Below are 15530 nucleotides of genomic sequence, written 5' to 3'. Positions count from 1 at the left end.
TATTCCTCATAACAGAAAGCACATTTCAGATTGAAACAAGTAGGACAAGTTAAGGTGGCTTTGCTTTATCATCAGAACAAGACTTTGGTTCTCACACACCTTGTATGAAAAACACAGACATATTTTCATCAGAAAGCAGACAGTTTTAAAGTATCATAAGCAGCAAGAAGAGAAAAACAATTTCAAAGGCAGCCAAATAGAATTAATGTAAGGTTATGTCAGTATATATACAGCTGAAGACCTACACAAGGTCTTTTTTTTATAATTTTATAATTTTGCAACATTTCAAGACAGAATCATTGTATTAAAAGTTTAGTAATACCTCACCACCTCACCAGGGCATCACACTGCAGCAGTATTAACTCACGGACTTTACAAATCAGTTTTAAATTTATTAATTTTATTCACTTATTTTAATCTGGTGAGTGATCAAACTACTTTTAAAAGTGAATTTTACTAGGTATCCTAGACTATCACCATAGTCTTAAGGTTCAGAACTACAGAGCCTATGAAAAAAACAAAAGGTAAACACTGTCTTTGGGAGTAGAAACAATCAGCCACCAAAATAGGTACCATCAAAAATACCAGTAAGTGGTAGCCTATGTCAACATGCTTTTCCTCCAACTTTCCTGATTTTTTAACCATGAAAGAACTCAATCAGTGAAGTCAGAATTTAATGGCTGCGTATTAGTGTGCTGAACTCATTGCTAATTAAAAGTTTCTCAAAAGAAAAATAACACTGGGCATGGAAAAATGCAGTTATTCTACATAATGGGTACACAGGAGTTAAAGAATCACATTTACCAAGAGCTAATTAATTCCCATGGAAAAGAAGTGGTACTATTTTATAAAAAACAAATGAAATCACTGAACATAACAGTTTTCTTCCAGAGACTTGAATGGTGGGCAAGAGAGCACTTTTCTAAAAAAAATGTATCAGTCAGACAAGCATAGGGTTGTTCTGTTTTGGTTTTTTTTGTATTGCATTCTTCAACAAAACACACATGGACAGCATTACAGCTTTAAAAACACTAGACAGCCTAGATAATTTTGACACTCACCCCATGCTCACTATCTTTTCTTTTTATCTCAGAAAGACAACAGAGTTAGCAAAACACACACGACATTTAAGGCTTACGTTTCTTACCTTACAAAGCTTCTGGTAACGGGGAGAAGAAACTGCCATCCTCTGTAAACGATGCAACAACACCACAACTTTCTGAAGAGAGGATCTCACCACAGCCATCATTTTAAGTTTGCCACACTTCTGAAGATACCTCAGAATTTGCATTATAAATGAAGAGCAACTATCATTTCCTCCCGGTCACTGGACAATGATTTGCCAGCTTTCTGAGCATGCTCTCTTCCAGGACTGCTTTTGCAAGCTACAGGCTTTATACGTTTCAAAGGCAAAGAAGATTGATATAGCATAAGTTTTTCTCCTAAAATAACCCCACAAAACAAATGCAAAAAAATAACAGCCTTCACAGATTCTTCTAATCGGTACTGCTCAGCTCTGTTTTTGCAGAGGGCAAATGAAGTTGAGCAGCCAGTCGTCTGCCACCGTTCAGGAGTGCACTAAATAGCCAGAAAAAGGTTATTAATTTAAGCCTGAAAGCTGCAGGAACAAAAAAAGAATTCCTTCAGGAAGACGGCTCCAGTGTATCACAACAGTTGCTCTTCCCTAGTAGCTGCTTTCTATCAGCAGACTGAGTGTTTGCTCCCTCACTCTGGGAAAGGATGCTCTCATTCTCAGACTGAACGCAGCTCTGGCAGAGCTGTAGAGTGAGTGAATAACAGATTGTGTTATAAATCTTGAGAGAGGAGCACAGGGATACCTGCCCTAATTATATCAGCCATACGTTAAAGGCTAATAAATCACAGGCGTTTCTCAAAACTAGATTACCAAACACAAAAGGGAAAACTGCAGGGGGTAAACCTCTTCCTATAAAAACTCTCTTAAAGCTAATTTAGTCAAAGGGATCTCAAAGGATTCTCACTTGCATCAGAAAGTAGGAATGTTTTTCACAAGTCACTTCCAATTACATATTTTCCAGAATGACTTTAGACAAGAAAAAATAGGGTTTTGATAAAGTAAAAGCATACAGTTGCATCATCAGCCCCTTCTCTAAGTCATCCTTGAATCCAAAGAGCTAACATAATTTTGATGTATTTCCCATGACAAAGCAGAATTATTTAAGCCAGCAAAGGATGACAGCAGGACATTCAAGAGCATGGAAGTGTTTTGCTACCAGCAAGGACTTCCAATGCAATACAGCCAACATACCCCTAGGTGTGGCAAAACTGCAGCATAACCAGAGCCAGCTACTCATTGCTTCCAAAGACACTGTGATGAATCTACTTAAACCTGTTTCAGAGGGGCTGCTGTAGCAAAGGTTCAGGGAGGCCTGAACACAGTAGGTGGAGCACACCACTACAAGTAATCATATGATTTAATGTGCATATTTCCACATGAAAAGGTACCTACGCATTTCAAGCACATCAATCAACACAATATGCAGGCAACAGCTATCCTGACAAGTTCATATGATCCAGAATAATGCACAGCTTAGATGTCAGCACATTATACACTGCTTTGCCTCTTTTAAGGCACTTTCCTACCAAGGAGATGAATGCAAGGTTCAGGTTGTTCATACAGGACGTTTAAAATCTCTTCCCAACCAGTTATGTGAAGACAACCTTCTCACCTTTATTCTTAGGACTGAATCAATGTTTCTACCACTCCTTAGATAAACCCTGTTTACCTGTACTCTGGTTTCTTCTTGATCTGTCTGCAACACTAACAAGATCATTTTGAATGAACAGATACACACATTCTACTCTGTATATAGAAATCTTACCATCCATATTCACCTTGCCAGGCACATTGTCTTTTCTCATCTCCACCACTTATTTGAACTGTTCCTCTGGATGCCATTGCTCCTGGCTTACATCCATTCCCACCGGAAGTGTGCTTCTATAACCTTCTAGATTGAGCCTACCATTATTAGCTGACATGCTCTTACCAAATATCTTTTAAGAAAACCTATGATGCAGCACAACTCTGAAACCATGGAAGCATTCAGAAATGACTGTGCAAAAGCTGAAACCTCTTCTGTGTAAGACAGAGCCCACAGTCCACACCTTCCTTCCTTCAGTTCTGCTTTTTATCTTCTCAGGTGTTTCAATCTACAAGTTTGAATCAAGCAGTGAGACAAACTGCCACTACTTATGCTGACTTTTTTTTTTACAATACAAAAAATCTTTGAATTATTTTGAACGCCGTCATATCTGTAGGCACAGGACTTTACATATATTGCACTACTTCTTACTATTTCCTACCTTATTTTCTGCATCCCTGTTTTAAATTAGGTTTTAATCTCTTTCAGGTCACTGCTAAACACTTTCCAACACAGACTGTAGTGTTTTGGCACTAACCTGAAAGGAAAGACTTCTACAACATTTAGATACTGAGAGAATGAATTTAACTGACTGATGACACAAGCGTGGATTTTTCCTTTTCGAAAAGACATTGCTACCACACTCAAAGTCAGCATTATTTGCACAGTACTGTTGCTGGCCTCAGGTATCACAATGAAAGGCAAAACAAGGCTTCAAGTGCTCAGATCACTGATTCCACAGCAGAGTGACTTGAGCTGCAACCAAAAAAGTTAGGCCCAAAATGTAATGGAGGATAGTCCTCCCAGATTACCAGATGCCAGTTTAACAGATGATCCTATTTTGAAAATGCATGACGTGTAACAATGGCAACAACAACAAATCCATCATGTTTTGTCTTGGTTCAGCTCATTTCATCTAGAATTTATCACACCTTAAACTTATAGTAAAATTTTACTTAATGCACAGGCCTTGAGGAGCAGAGACATCTTCATACAGAGCAGAGAAGGTTATAATCCCTGCATTCTTCTTAAAACCATTTAACCACTACCCTTAAAACCAATATTTCTTCATATATTCAACAAAGCACTAAGAGAACAACACTGTTATTTTACATCACATAACAGAGGAAGAACAGGAAATTATCTTTGTTTAATCAGATATTCGGCTTAAGAACTTGTGGTGATCTGTTTACCCATTGCTTTTCCTATCCCACATTGTTCCCCCCCCAGCCCCCTCCCGTTCCTTGCCCCTGGCCACTCCCTCAGGCTCTCGCTATTGGTTCCAGTACCCCAACTCCACCGACAAAACCCGCCTGCGCCCGGATCACGAGGTCTCTCTGCCTCTGGGGATCGCCGGGACAAGATGTAACTATTAAAAGATTCTCTTAATCCCTTATGGAGAGACCGTTCTCGCCTCCTTCGCCATCTCTGGTTGTAACGGTGATAGCTGCTGGAGCAAAACTGCAGAGCAGTCCAAAACGGACTACGGGAGGGCGAAATGGTCACACTGCCCTAAGCAGCTCCCCTGAGCTCCCAGGGAAAGCTGCAGCTTGTTAAACTAAATCTAGCATTACAACAAGAACTTGCAAGGGAATGGGCTTGATATTTTGAGGTGCAGCAAGGTGTTAGCGCTTCATTTTGTTTTCAGAAGTTCAACAAATATTTGAAAACATAAACAGTGATTTGGGAGGGTTTGTCAGTGACATTATATGAATGTCTTCGTTTACATTTAAAGTAAGACTGTATGGTGGTAGGAGACAAAGTTCATTCTGGAAGTCATTATGACAGTCTTTGACATGCTCTACTTCACTTCCTAGGGTACCCAGAAAAGGCTTACAATATTATATAAGGTCATGGGTGAGTTAAGTGATGATACTTCATGTGCACAGTGTGTAGAAGCAGTCTCAGAAAAAGATGGACTATATCCAGTTACAGGATGCTGAACCAGGGGAGGTCATGCCCCAGCACCTCCATCTGCCTTTTCAGTTGTTACAAGCCAGGACAATGTGCATGGTCATGAGTTGGTTATAGACCTTCTCCTCCACACAGCAGGCAGTCTTGCCCAACAGTTGTCCCCTCACAGAGCCCAACTCATGCAATTTTAATCAGATTGCAGCACAACAAAGAATGGCAAACAACCTTCCACACTCACGGTGCTTCACATGAGCCAACAAACAAATTGTGAAATAACAGTTGTATCTTGGTGTGATTGACTACATAGAGTGCAAGGTAATGCAGAAATAACTCTATTTACACACAGCACTGCCTTCTGTTGTTTGCTGCCTGTGCCCTGTTTTAGCTCTTCCACCTCCACTACATTACAGTAGTTGGGAGCGCTGCCAATAGAAAGCGTAATACTAAGTTCTAAGTGTCACCACTACAGACTAGTCTCAGCATATCAGAAAAAGCCACATCTCTATAGATAAGTTACCTGACTGACTAGAATCATTTGAACATTGATGACATGTCATCTTCAACAGATACAAACTGCCACAAAATACTGTGCTCTTTATTACAATTAACGAGAATAGTTTGTTATCAGATACTTCTAACAGTCTTGTTTCATTTCAATTCAGCTTAGATATGTTCAGATTACTATTACATGCACTACTAAAAGCAACATCTTTTCATTATAAGCTGCTCAAACCCACTTAGATCACAGATGACATTAATCCAAACCCCAAGTGCAGGATTTAGTAAGTGGTGTCAATTAAATTCCTCAGTCGTTTCTCAGATTTCCAGTCTGTGGCCTGTACAAGAAAGGAAGGTCAGCTGGGGAGCTGCTGGGCAGTAGGAGAGGGAGAAGAGGTAATCCAAGCACAACAACATCTTGGATTACTGGGAAAGCAGGAGGAAGGTGGCAAGCAGAAATAGGAGACAATGCGGCCCAGGAGGGCTTTACTTGGAGGGAAGTAGATTAAATTGTTCGGTTGGACAATCACACAACGTGATTTGGTTTAATCAGGCGTACACTTCCTGAATGTACCCTCCAAGGACATTTAAGAGCCCTCAGTGCCACGGACATACACCAAAGTATGTACTTCAAATTTTAGGAAGACAAATCTGCTTGCTTCATACACCTGACTCCTAAAACACTGTTTCAGGAAACACCTTTCAAGAGGCTGCAGCTTTCCCCAAGCAAGTAGATAACTCTTCTTTCTAACATTTGCCATTGAAAGAAAGCCTGAATAACAGCAGTATTATTTAGTTTCTCACCTGCATTTGCTTTCTGAGTTCCCTTACACAGACACTGTCCTGAGCAGTGTTCTCACGCTCGGATGCATCTGCCAAAACATTAACTGTTGTCTCTGCCTCTTGAAGCCACTTGAGGAAGCTCTCCAGATCCTTGTGTGAGGCCTGAACTGTCTTCATCTCTGTCTCCAAGAAATTCTGCCTATCGACAGCTCTGAAAACAAAACAAGTGTCAGAATATTCCCCCACAACATACAGCATTATATACATCATAATGAAACTACTAAAAGGAAATCTGAAAGGTATCTCTACTAAGAAACTACACATCTGTACAGCTTGTTTTATCATTATTTATATCACTGTTTCTCTGGTTAGTATATCTATAGCTACCCACAGATGTCCTGAACTGGTTATACATGTCATTGACCTTTTTAAAAAGGCATGCAGAAGAAACTAAGTTATTAATTAAAAACCTAGATTTTCCTTTTAGAGTATTACCATCATCAACTTATGCTAACTCAAATGGTAGAAATGGTATTTCCATGTGTGAAAAATGGGCTTTTCCCTATCAACAAAACCCACACAGAGTAGAAGCACTGAGTGCTTGGGGTATTTTTGGTTCCTCTTTTACAGTGAGCAGAAACACTGCCATAAATTCTTAAGAGTTAAAGTGCTAAGGGATGAAAAGTCAAATACCTGGTTCTTCTCTGCTAGAAGACAAGACTTTTAACACTATCACTCAAACAAACAGAATAATACACTGCCATCATAACAGTCAAGCCATGCTCAACAACCTTACATCTAAAAAAAGACTGGCAGAATATAGTCCAAATTTTCAGTCATATAAAAGATTTCTGACTGATAAAAATATTAAAATTTGTGTCCATAAGGGGATTTTTTCATGTAATAACAACATAATCCAAATATTTTAACTTATCAGCAACTTCAAACAATTTCCTAGGAAATAAATCACCTTACACTTTTGCGTAACAGTACTGTCTCCTTGTGATTGAAATGAAACCCAGATGAGAAACTATTATAGTCAGCAACTTTAAAAGCTCTGATTAGCAACATTAATAAAGCATGAAAAACTAAATTTCATCTATTTGAGGCTGTTATTATGCAGCATTCCTTCTCCCAAAATCAGGACAAAAGAAACAAGCTGTCCCACGCCAGTACACTGTAGAGAAACTTCTAGCAAAGCTAACAGCTAGAGTGCTGCTGCTGCGTAAGTAGAAAGTTCAATTTTATTTTCACATCAAGCACTAACTGTATAGTAAGATTTTAGGGGCAAAGGGATATTTAATTTCAAGATAGACAAGACCAAAACACTCAATATTTGGTATTTCCACATTTCTCCAGACAGGCCCAAACTTGTGTCTTCTGCATCCTCCCATCTACTTCAGCTTTCTTTCCTCCTCATGCTGTGGCAGAAGCACTGCTCAGCAGTATGAAGGAATTGCGAATTTCAGTACTAGTTAAAATATTCCTTTTAGAAAAGAAGCAGTGGGTGTTCAGTACCATTCAGACTGACATTTCAAAGCAAGTAGCCTGGTTAACTAGCACATCAGATGAGGCAGATACAAGTAAAAGCTGTTTTCTTTCAAGGACTGTGAGGAAACCTCATGCAACCCCAATTCTGCCAGGCTCACATTCCTAAGTTTTAGCCTAACTAATTTTTAAGAGACAATTTGCACAAGGATTTGCAACCCCTACTTTAGGAGCTCAGGACGTATGTCACTTGTTATTAATTGCTTTATCCAAAATAAGAATCTAAGAATCATTCCTGACTTTATGCTTGCCCAAGTTTTGGCTATTAGCAAATGACTGGAAGAGCAAGAAGCCTTCATTCTTGCTTCTCGCTTGCAGCTGGTATGCTTCACCCAGTCTTGAGAAAAAATAATAAGTAGCCATGCTAGGGATAACAAGTAGTTGGGTAGATATTGTCCAGAAAAGATAATAAGCACCAGCTAAAAAATTACAGCACACCAAGGAACTGTGAGAAAAACGTAAAGTAAAAGCAGTTATGAGCTCTAACTTCAAAACCCTCTCCCTCTGCAGGGATTTTCTTCCCTAGCAGGGGGTTAAGGCCAAAGGTGGAAGAACAGGAGTGACAACAGGAAGAACAGACTGGTAATAAAGGTGACCTTCAAAGAAAAAGAACAGCTCCAAAGGATGAAACACTAAGTGACCCAGATCTCTAAGTCTATGTACTGATGTACTAGATAGGAATCGAGACAACCCAAACTTTGTAGTTAACAACCTTCACTGAAGAATATTGTGTTCATCCTAGTTTTAATTTCTCAAGCTTTCTGCTTGGTTGAACTTTAAGGAAAGAATTAAATCCTATTACCGTCCCACTGCTGCCATACATTTGAATTAAAGCTGAAAAACAATCCTTTCACTAAATACGTACAAATTTAGAACTAATGTTCTAAGAGTGTTTTTAAAGAGGACATCCATAGCAGTAGCGAGCAACACTTTTACAGAGCAGATGGAAATACTTTCATCCCCTTCTAGTAAAGGCCTCAAACATAAAATAGAAAATGGAGAATTCTGTACTGCAGATTAACAACTAGCCCATGCTATAAAAATGTAACTCAGACTTTCAAATAATTCTGATACCATTAGAGCAGCCTCAACAGACATAGGATCTGTACATCTTCCAGGATGCAAGAACTAAATTTGAGGAGAAGCTAGAGAATTATTTTCAAATGCAGCTAACTTAATACAGTGAGAGTGGAGAAAGTCCATGCAGATTCTATTGGCAAAGACACACCCAAGAAAAAAAAAAGTTATTCTATTACTTAAGTTTTCATGGCTCTGTTTCAGGTTTCTGTTCTATACAATTATTTTTTCAGATTTAAACTAAAAATTTGCAATGCATGTGTGTGACCAAAAGAAATTCAGAAACTAACATCTGAGACAGTACAGAAAGCAACTATAATCCATTACCAAGGCAGCACAAACATTTAGAATGACTATAGTTTCACCCCAAAGTATAAAAATGGAACACAAATAGCCACTGGGCAAAGTATCCGATTTACACAATGTCAAGCTGGGGAGCTTCAATCTCTTAATGCCAACAGTTTTAAAATAAGCTCCTTGACTTTACATGCCATGGCTACAATCTTCTTGTTCTTGTGCTGTTCAGGACCACAATCCTTCCAGGTGATGTTACTAAGGACCCTTTCCACAACCTCCAAGTAGGGGAACAAACTGGTATTTTAAAGCATTATGCTATAAATACAGATTTGTCCTTACAAAAGCCATAGGGCTACATGTCCACTCTATGTACAAGCCCCGCATGTCCCAAGATCTGCCACAAAAAGTAAGCCTTGTCACTGATATTTCTATTTCTTGCATTTAAAGCAAATAAAAACCTTCATCCTGTTGAAAAGGTGCTTTCTTTGCACATTCTCCCCTTTTAATTCTACCGTGTTGCTCAGATAGGGTTACACTGGCTACCAACTGGCTCTTAGAGTTGTCCTTTACATTCTGCCACTAGTTAATAAACAAAGCAGATATTCACCTTCCTTAGGCTGCAGACTTCAAAGAGTAGCCCCAGTGATAATTGAGGAGCTTCAGTTATACACAACAAAATGCAGTAGCTTATTATTTTAAACTTTAAGCAGATTCAAAAATAATTAGAGGCTTCCAGGCAGGAGCTCTTCCTTCTGGTCACCTTCTCTGAGTAGTGGGCAGTCTTATGCCAGTTCTAGCCATAAACACTGCAAAGTCTGAATGTGAATGAGACTATTACAGAGTTTTAGTCTACTGTCAGTGCTAATCCAACAAGGAGCCCTTTCCCTTCATCCTCTAATTAACTAGGAAACAAGCTGCCACATGCAAAGCACAAAATGACAGAAGAACCATTTTCCTCCAAGGAAGGATAAGATGATGTTCTACTCTGCTTCCTTCATTACCTGCTTACTGAGAATAGTCCTGCTGAGAAAGACTTGGGGGTGCTGGTGAGTGAGAGGCTGGACATCACCCAGTAATGTGTGCTTGCAGCCCAGAGAGCCAGTTGTGTCCTGGGCTGTCTCCAAAGCAGCATGGCCAGCAGGGTGAGGGAGGGGATTCTGCCCCTCTGCTCTGCTCTGGTGAGACCCCACCTCCAGTGCTGCAGCCAGCACTGAGGCCCCAACATAAGAAGGATGTGGACCTGTTGAAGCGGGTCCAGAGGAGAACCACTAAGATACGCTGAGGACTGGAGCACCTCTCCTATCAGGAAAGGCTGAAAGGAGTTGTTCAGCCTGGAGAAACAAAGGCTCCCAGGGGACCTTAAGCAACCTTGCAGAGCCTGAAGGGGGCCTATGTGAAAGATGGAGAAGGACTTTTTGCAAGGGCATGTAAGGATAAGACAAGAGTAATGGCTGTAAACTGAAAGAGGGCATATTTCAATTAGATAACCAGGAAAAAATTCTTCACTCTGAGGGTGGTGAAGTACTGGAACAGGAGAAGCTGTGAATACCTCATCCCTGGAAGTGTCCAAGGTCAGACTGAATGGGGCTTTGAGCAGCCTGGTCTAGTGGACCATGGTCTGCTCATGACAGGGGGCTTGGAACTGGATGATCTTTAAGGCCCCTTCCAATTCAAACCATTCTATAATTCCACAGTTTCTATAATGTTCTCCTTCTCTCACTCTTCAAGAGAACATCAGCTCCATAAGCTTTACTAAATAGGCTTTTCATTCCTGTAACTGACATCCCATTCCAAAAGCAGCTGCTTCTTTCACAGGCACATATATACATATAGAATTTAGTTGTCATCTTCCCCACTCCCACATACAGAGGATCAATTTTGTCTTCTCTCCTTCTAACCACAATGCATATAGCGTTTTAGATTTCAGAGTCAGACACTATTCTAAATGTTAATTGTCTATCAATACCATATACTAAAAAACATTTCTGCAGAAATTAGATTACCCTGAAGGAAAAAAATTATGCATAGGAAAATACAATCCTTTTATTGTGACGTATCTGCAGATACATCTTAAATAGAGGATGAATAGAAAGATGTTTCAATTAAGTCTCAGTTCCTACAGGTCAAGTATTTTCCAGGTGGGAGTACTAGAAGGATTGCACTTGAGAACCCAAAGCACAGCCCCATTCAGGGGAAGTTTCCATTAGATGGAAGGCCATAATGAATTAATACATGGAAAGATGAAGCTGAACACTTACAGCCTTATGAAAAGAAATGACAATAACAAGCTACAAATACATAAATCATACCAGCAATAAAGAACAAGAGAGGAACTTTCAAAGACACTTAAGAGAGTAATAGCCACAAGAAAACCTGAAACAAAACATGATGAGTCCCTTCTTTTTCTGCTTAAAAATATACCACATGAATGGGAAGTCATACAGAAGCTTTCCATTGTGAACTGTGGGAATTTCAATCACCAAAAGAGCTTGACTGCAATTAACTAATTATCCACAGCAGCCCTAAATGCTGCACTAAAGCACGCAGAGAAGAGACTACAATACACACATATACACAGAATGCAAGTTTAACACACCAGCTGCTACAGGTAGAGTGAAATCCTGTAATTACCTTTGGTTCAGATTAACCCAGCAAGTGTTCATTTGGTCAGTGGTTTCCTTCACCTTCCTTGAGTCATCATCACGATACTCTCGAAGTAGTTTATTAGAAAGATCATTGAATGCTGCTACTGTGATGTCACCTCTATGCAAATCCTGTACTAACAGCTAAAAGCAATTCCAAATGAGACAGATTAAAATCAGACTATTTCTCATATTATGCATTTTATCACATATTATAAACAACTCATTTTTTCCTCTTTTCTAAAAAGCAAAATGTGCATGTTTTTCAGCCAGAAGTAAAATCTTAAAGAGAAAATCTACAGATATTATGTGTCCTGATAACAAACTAATCAAAACAGAAATAGGTGCGAAAAAGTTGTATTTGCCTGAACCACCAGAGGTTAGAGAAATCCTCTTTTATATTCTACTGGCAACAGAAATAAAAATACTTCTGTATTTTGAGTAGCATGAATAAGTTTGAATTATTAAAATAGCAATATAAGCGGCATCTAAAAGTAGCATAAATGAAATGAGCACTCTGAGAATTTGATTTCATTCTTTGGGGTTTTTTGGTTTGGGGTTTTTTGGTTTTTTTTTGTTTAAAATTAAGAAAATATATTAGAAGCGTTTGTTTATTGTAGGGTAATTGTAATGTACCTTGACTTTAGAGAATCTAAACTCAAGATTATTTCTAAATGAAAAATAATATTTCCATATATATATATATGCAGTTGCATATTATGGCCTCTGTAGCTTTCTCTTTGGGCATGGGCCTGCTTTCACTTAAGAAAACAAAGTAGACCTAACAATCAGTTTCTATTTCCCTGCTCATTTAGAGATAGACACAAGTCAGATAGTTGTGAAAAACACACAACTTTACTGTGTACTTAAATAGCTATGGATTGGTAAGCAACTCTCACAGTCATACTCCCTGCCTCTTTCCACACCCAACTGTACCCCTACATTGCCCCTTCATGAATATATATGTGTGTATACATATATGCACATACTTTTTAAAACTCTATGATATGCCTGTTCTAAATACTGCACTAATAAGAGCCTCTCCTCACTGCTTTGTGTCTTTAGTTCTCATACTGTGCCGCCTACAGCCTGCCCTTTTTCTGACAGCCACCAGGACAAAGAGCACCAGACTTACAGATTTATCGCAGCACGCTTGACATGATATAAAAAGCATCAAAGATTGCATGGAATCCAAAAAAAAACAAAAAGAGCATTGGATATGCCTGGCTACCCATCAGAAGTGAAATTCAGGACAATTTTAAATACCTTAGCCCATTCCTAAGCTACTGTTAAATACTTCTATGAAGTCAATTCTGTGGCAGTAGCATTAAACTTTAACTGGTCTGGGGTTCAAGCTCTTTACATAATATCATTTCTTTGATGCTATATTATACTCATTTCAGGTAAGTTTTCAAAGACACACATGCACGCATGCCACCTGTTTACCTCCCAGAATGTGATTCTTGGAAAATCGGATATATTGAAAAATATAGACAACTAAGAACATCATGCCCAAAAAGAGACAGAAAATAGTACAACAACTAAATTGCATATTCACTCATCAATTGAATCCAATAGCATTACACAGGAATCAGGACTGAGGAATCTGGTGTGGAAAAAAAATAGGCATAAGTGGCCTTACTTTGCTCTCTGAAATCTGTTTGGCAAGCATCTCTTTTGGGGCCTGCAGGAGCATTCGCAGACGGAGCTCGCACTGCTCCATGAGGTGCTCCATCTCCTGCCTCTGCTCATGCCACTGCAGGCTGTCTGTCAGCATGTACTTCAGCTGCTGCTGCCGCACCTCCACGCTGTGCTGGGTGTTGTCCCACTGGTTCTTCAGCTTCTCCACTGGGGAGGACAACACAAAACATGCAAAATATGAGGCAAATGAACAAGTAGCCATAACTACCTCTTAATTTTCAGGACAAAAGCTAATAATACAACTCATTCTCAAACACAATAGTCTCCATATTCAGTACTTCAGCTCCCCATGTAGTTGACATTCACAGAAGCAAATGAAAAATTCAGGTGTTTGGCTTCCTCTTGTTTAAGCAGGTCAGCATACAAGTAACAACTATTATTTCTAGAATATTTCAAAGGCTTTATTTACTTTTTAAGTACACACATGTGGGAAAATGCACTGCAGAGACACACAAGCAGCAGAGCTCCAAGGAGCACAATTTTAGGGTGATAGGACCAGCAAGTCATCTTTGTGCATCTGTAACTTAAACCAGTACAAATAAATAAGTAAACAAATACTGTTTAGATAGCTTGTACAAAGCAAACTAAGCATTCCAGACCATCGTGTGTTAAAGAGTCTCATGGCACCTGTACTACAATTTTGGCCAAGGTAGAAACACTCCAGTAACAACCTACTTTGGCAATTTAATTCCACCACAGGTTTCTAAGACTTAAGTAGATGGCAGAACAGAGAAGTTATTGAGTACACCCCACTTCCTTCAAGTATTCCATTCCTCTCTCAATAAATAGTTAAATTAGGTGATGGATAAACACACTTAACCTTTAATAAACAAGGAGTGAAAAAGACAATGTAAGAGCCTAGAACAAAAATTGTGCATTACAAAAAGCAGTGAATCTGTCTTTGGAGAGAAATGCATGGCATCATACATTTTCCTGGATACTTACAGACCATTAAAGCAAGTGTATTATTTGAAAGATTATAGAGGTGGAAACAGGTTTGTCTACTACCTGATGTGACAGTTATAGGGAACAAATTATATCACTAAAGAATGCAATAAAAAAGAGTGGTAAAAAAGTAAATGCAAAAAAATCAAAACCAAAAAAACTAAGCTGGATTTCTTGCGCATCTCTCCACTCTGAGCAGTAAGAGGTAGGCAGTATGTAAGACACTGAATGTATTTATTTTAACAGTAAGTATGCAGTTTTATTAGAAAATTAACATGCTTGACACTCAAGTCACTTCAATTTTCCATGAAGCAAAAATGTCAAAGGTTGTACTTAAACTGAAACCATTTAAGTGAACTTTACTTTTTTTTTAACCTTTTGCAATTATACAAAGCCACTGTGCTTCATCTGCTTGAGAAAAATCTCTTAACTTTAATACATTCAACAATATTCTGTGTAGTTCCACAAAGCTCTCAAAGACTGTGGCAGCAAAGCCCACCTGTCAGAGTAAATATCACTCCACCATGCTGGTGGACAAACCTAATAATTTGTGCAATACAGATTCATCCATTTCAACCCACAGGCAGCTTGTGGATCAATTTTTAAGCATAGATATTTGACATTTACATAGTAGCATTACTATTATAGAACAAATACTTATTTATATACTTTTTCTTATTAACGAACCTTACTCTCTACACTGCTGACATATTTACTCTTTTTTCTATCTCCAGCAAAACAGGACAGAAAAATAGGGACATTCCTGGTAGCCTCGGGATTCAGTGGGTTCAAGAGGTAAGTTCCTAGAAAGAGTTGTCATGGGCACCAGTCTGCTATCACAGGCAGAAGGATTGGAAAGGATTCCTGATTAGACTGTTTTTAAAATTCCCAGTGTCTATGAAGCAATTGGGAGCTTTTCTTTGCTCCTATGCATTTGCATAGTTACGCTTTGTCTAATGACACAGAGCAGACTCACAGAAGGTTGTAGGACATCAGTATATTCTGATAAATATTTAGTGTCTGTATATACTCAGTGTTTAAACAACGAGGTGCCTAAAGCAGACCCGAGCTTCACTTTTCTTCAAAGAGCAAACTGTCCTTAACAAATGTCAGTAGTAACAAAACCTTCATTTTTTTTTTTCATGTTTTATGACAGGCAGAAAATCTTCACACACATTGAAAGTATCTACTGGAAGCTTAATCCATGGAACAATATACAGCTTCT

General features: G+C 38.9%; 1 protein-coding gene across 5 annotated transcripts in view; it reads right to left on the bottom strand.

Annotated features, from left to right (window-relative positions):
* UTRN (utrophin) overlaps window positions 1–15530 on the bottom strand; it is a 356686-nt gene that overhangs the window by 189838 nt on the left and 151318 nt on the right. For 4 of the 5 annotated variants that reach the window (XM_032102122.1, XM_032102120.1, XM_032102124.1 and 1 more), the window contains 3 exons: window positions 13302–13507; window positions 11649–11803; window positions 6117–6306 (listed from right to left, as the gene is read on the bottom strand). In XM_032102122.1, the coding sequence (XP_031958013.1) occupies window positions 6117–6306; window positions 11649–11803; window positions 13302–13507 (551 nt within the window). Of the gene's footprint in view, window positions 1–1147; window positions 1731–6116; window positions 6307–11648; window positions 11804–13301; window positions 13508–15530 lie in introns of those variants that run through there. The other variant, XM_032102125.1, reaches the window with a different exon arrangement.

The sequence above is a fragment of the Corvus moneduloides genome, chromosome 3, assembly GCF_009650955.1.
Source record: "Corvus moneduloides isolate bCorMon1 chromosome 3, bCorMon1.pri, whole genome shotgun sequence".
Lineage (NCBI taxonomy): Eukaryota > Metazoa > Chordata > Aves > Passeriformes > Corvidae > Corvus > Corvus moneduloides.
This window is presented reverse-complemented; position numbering and strand designations above follow the sequence as displayed.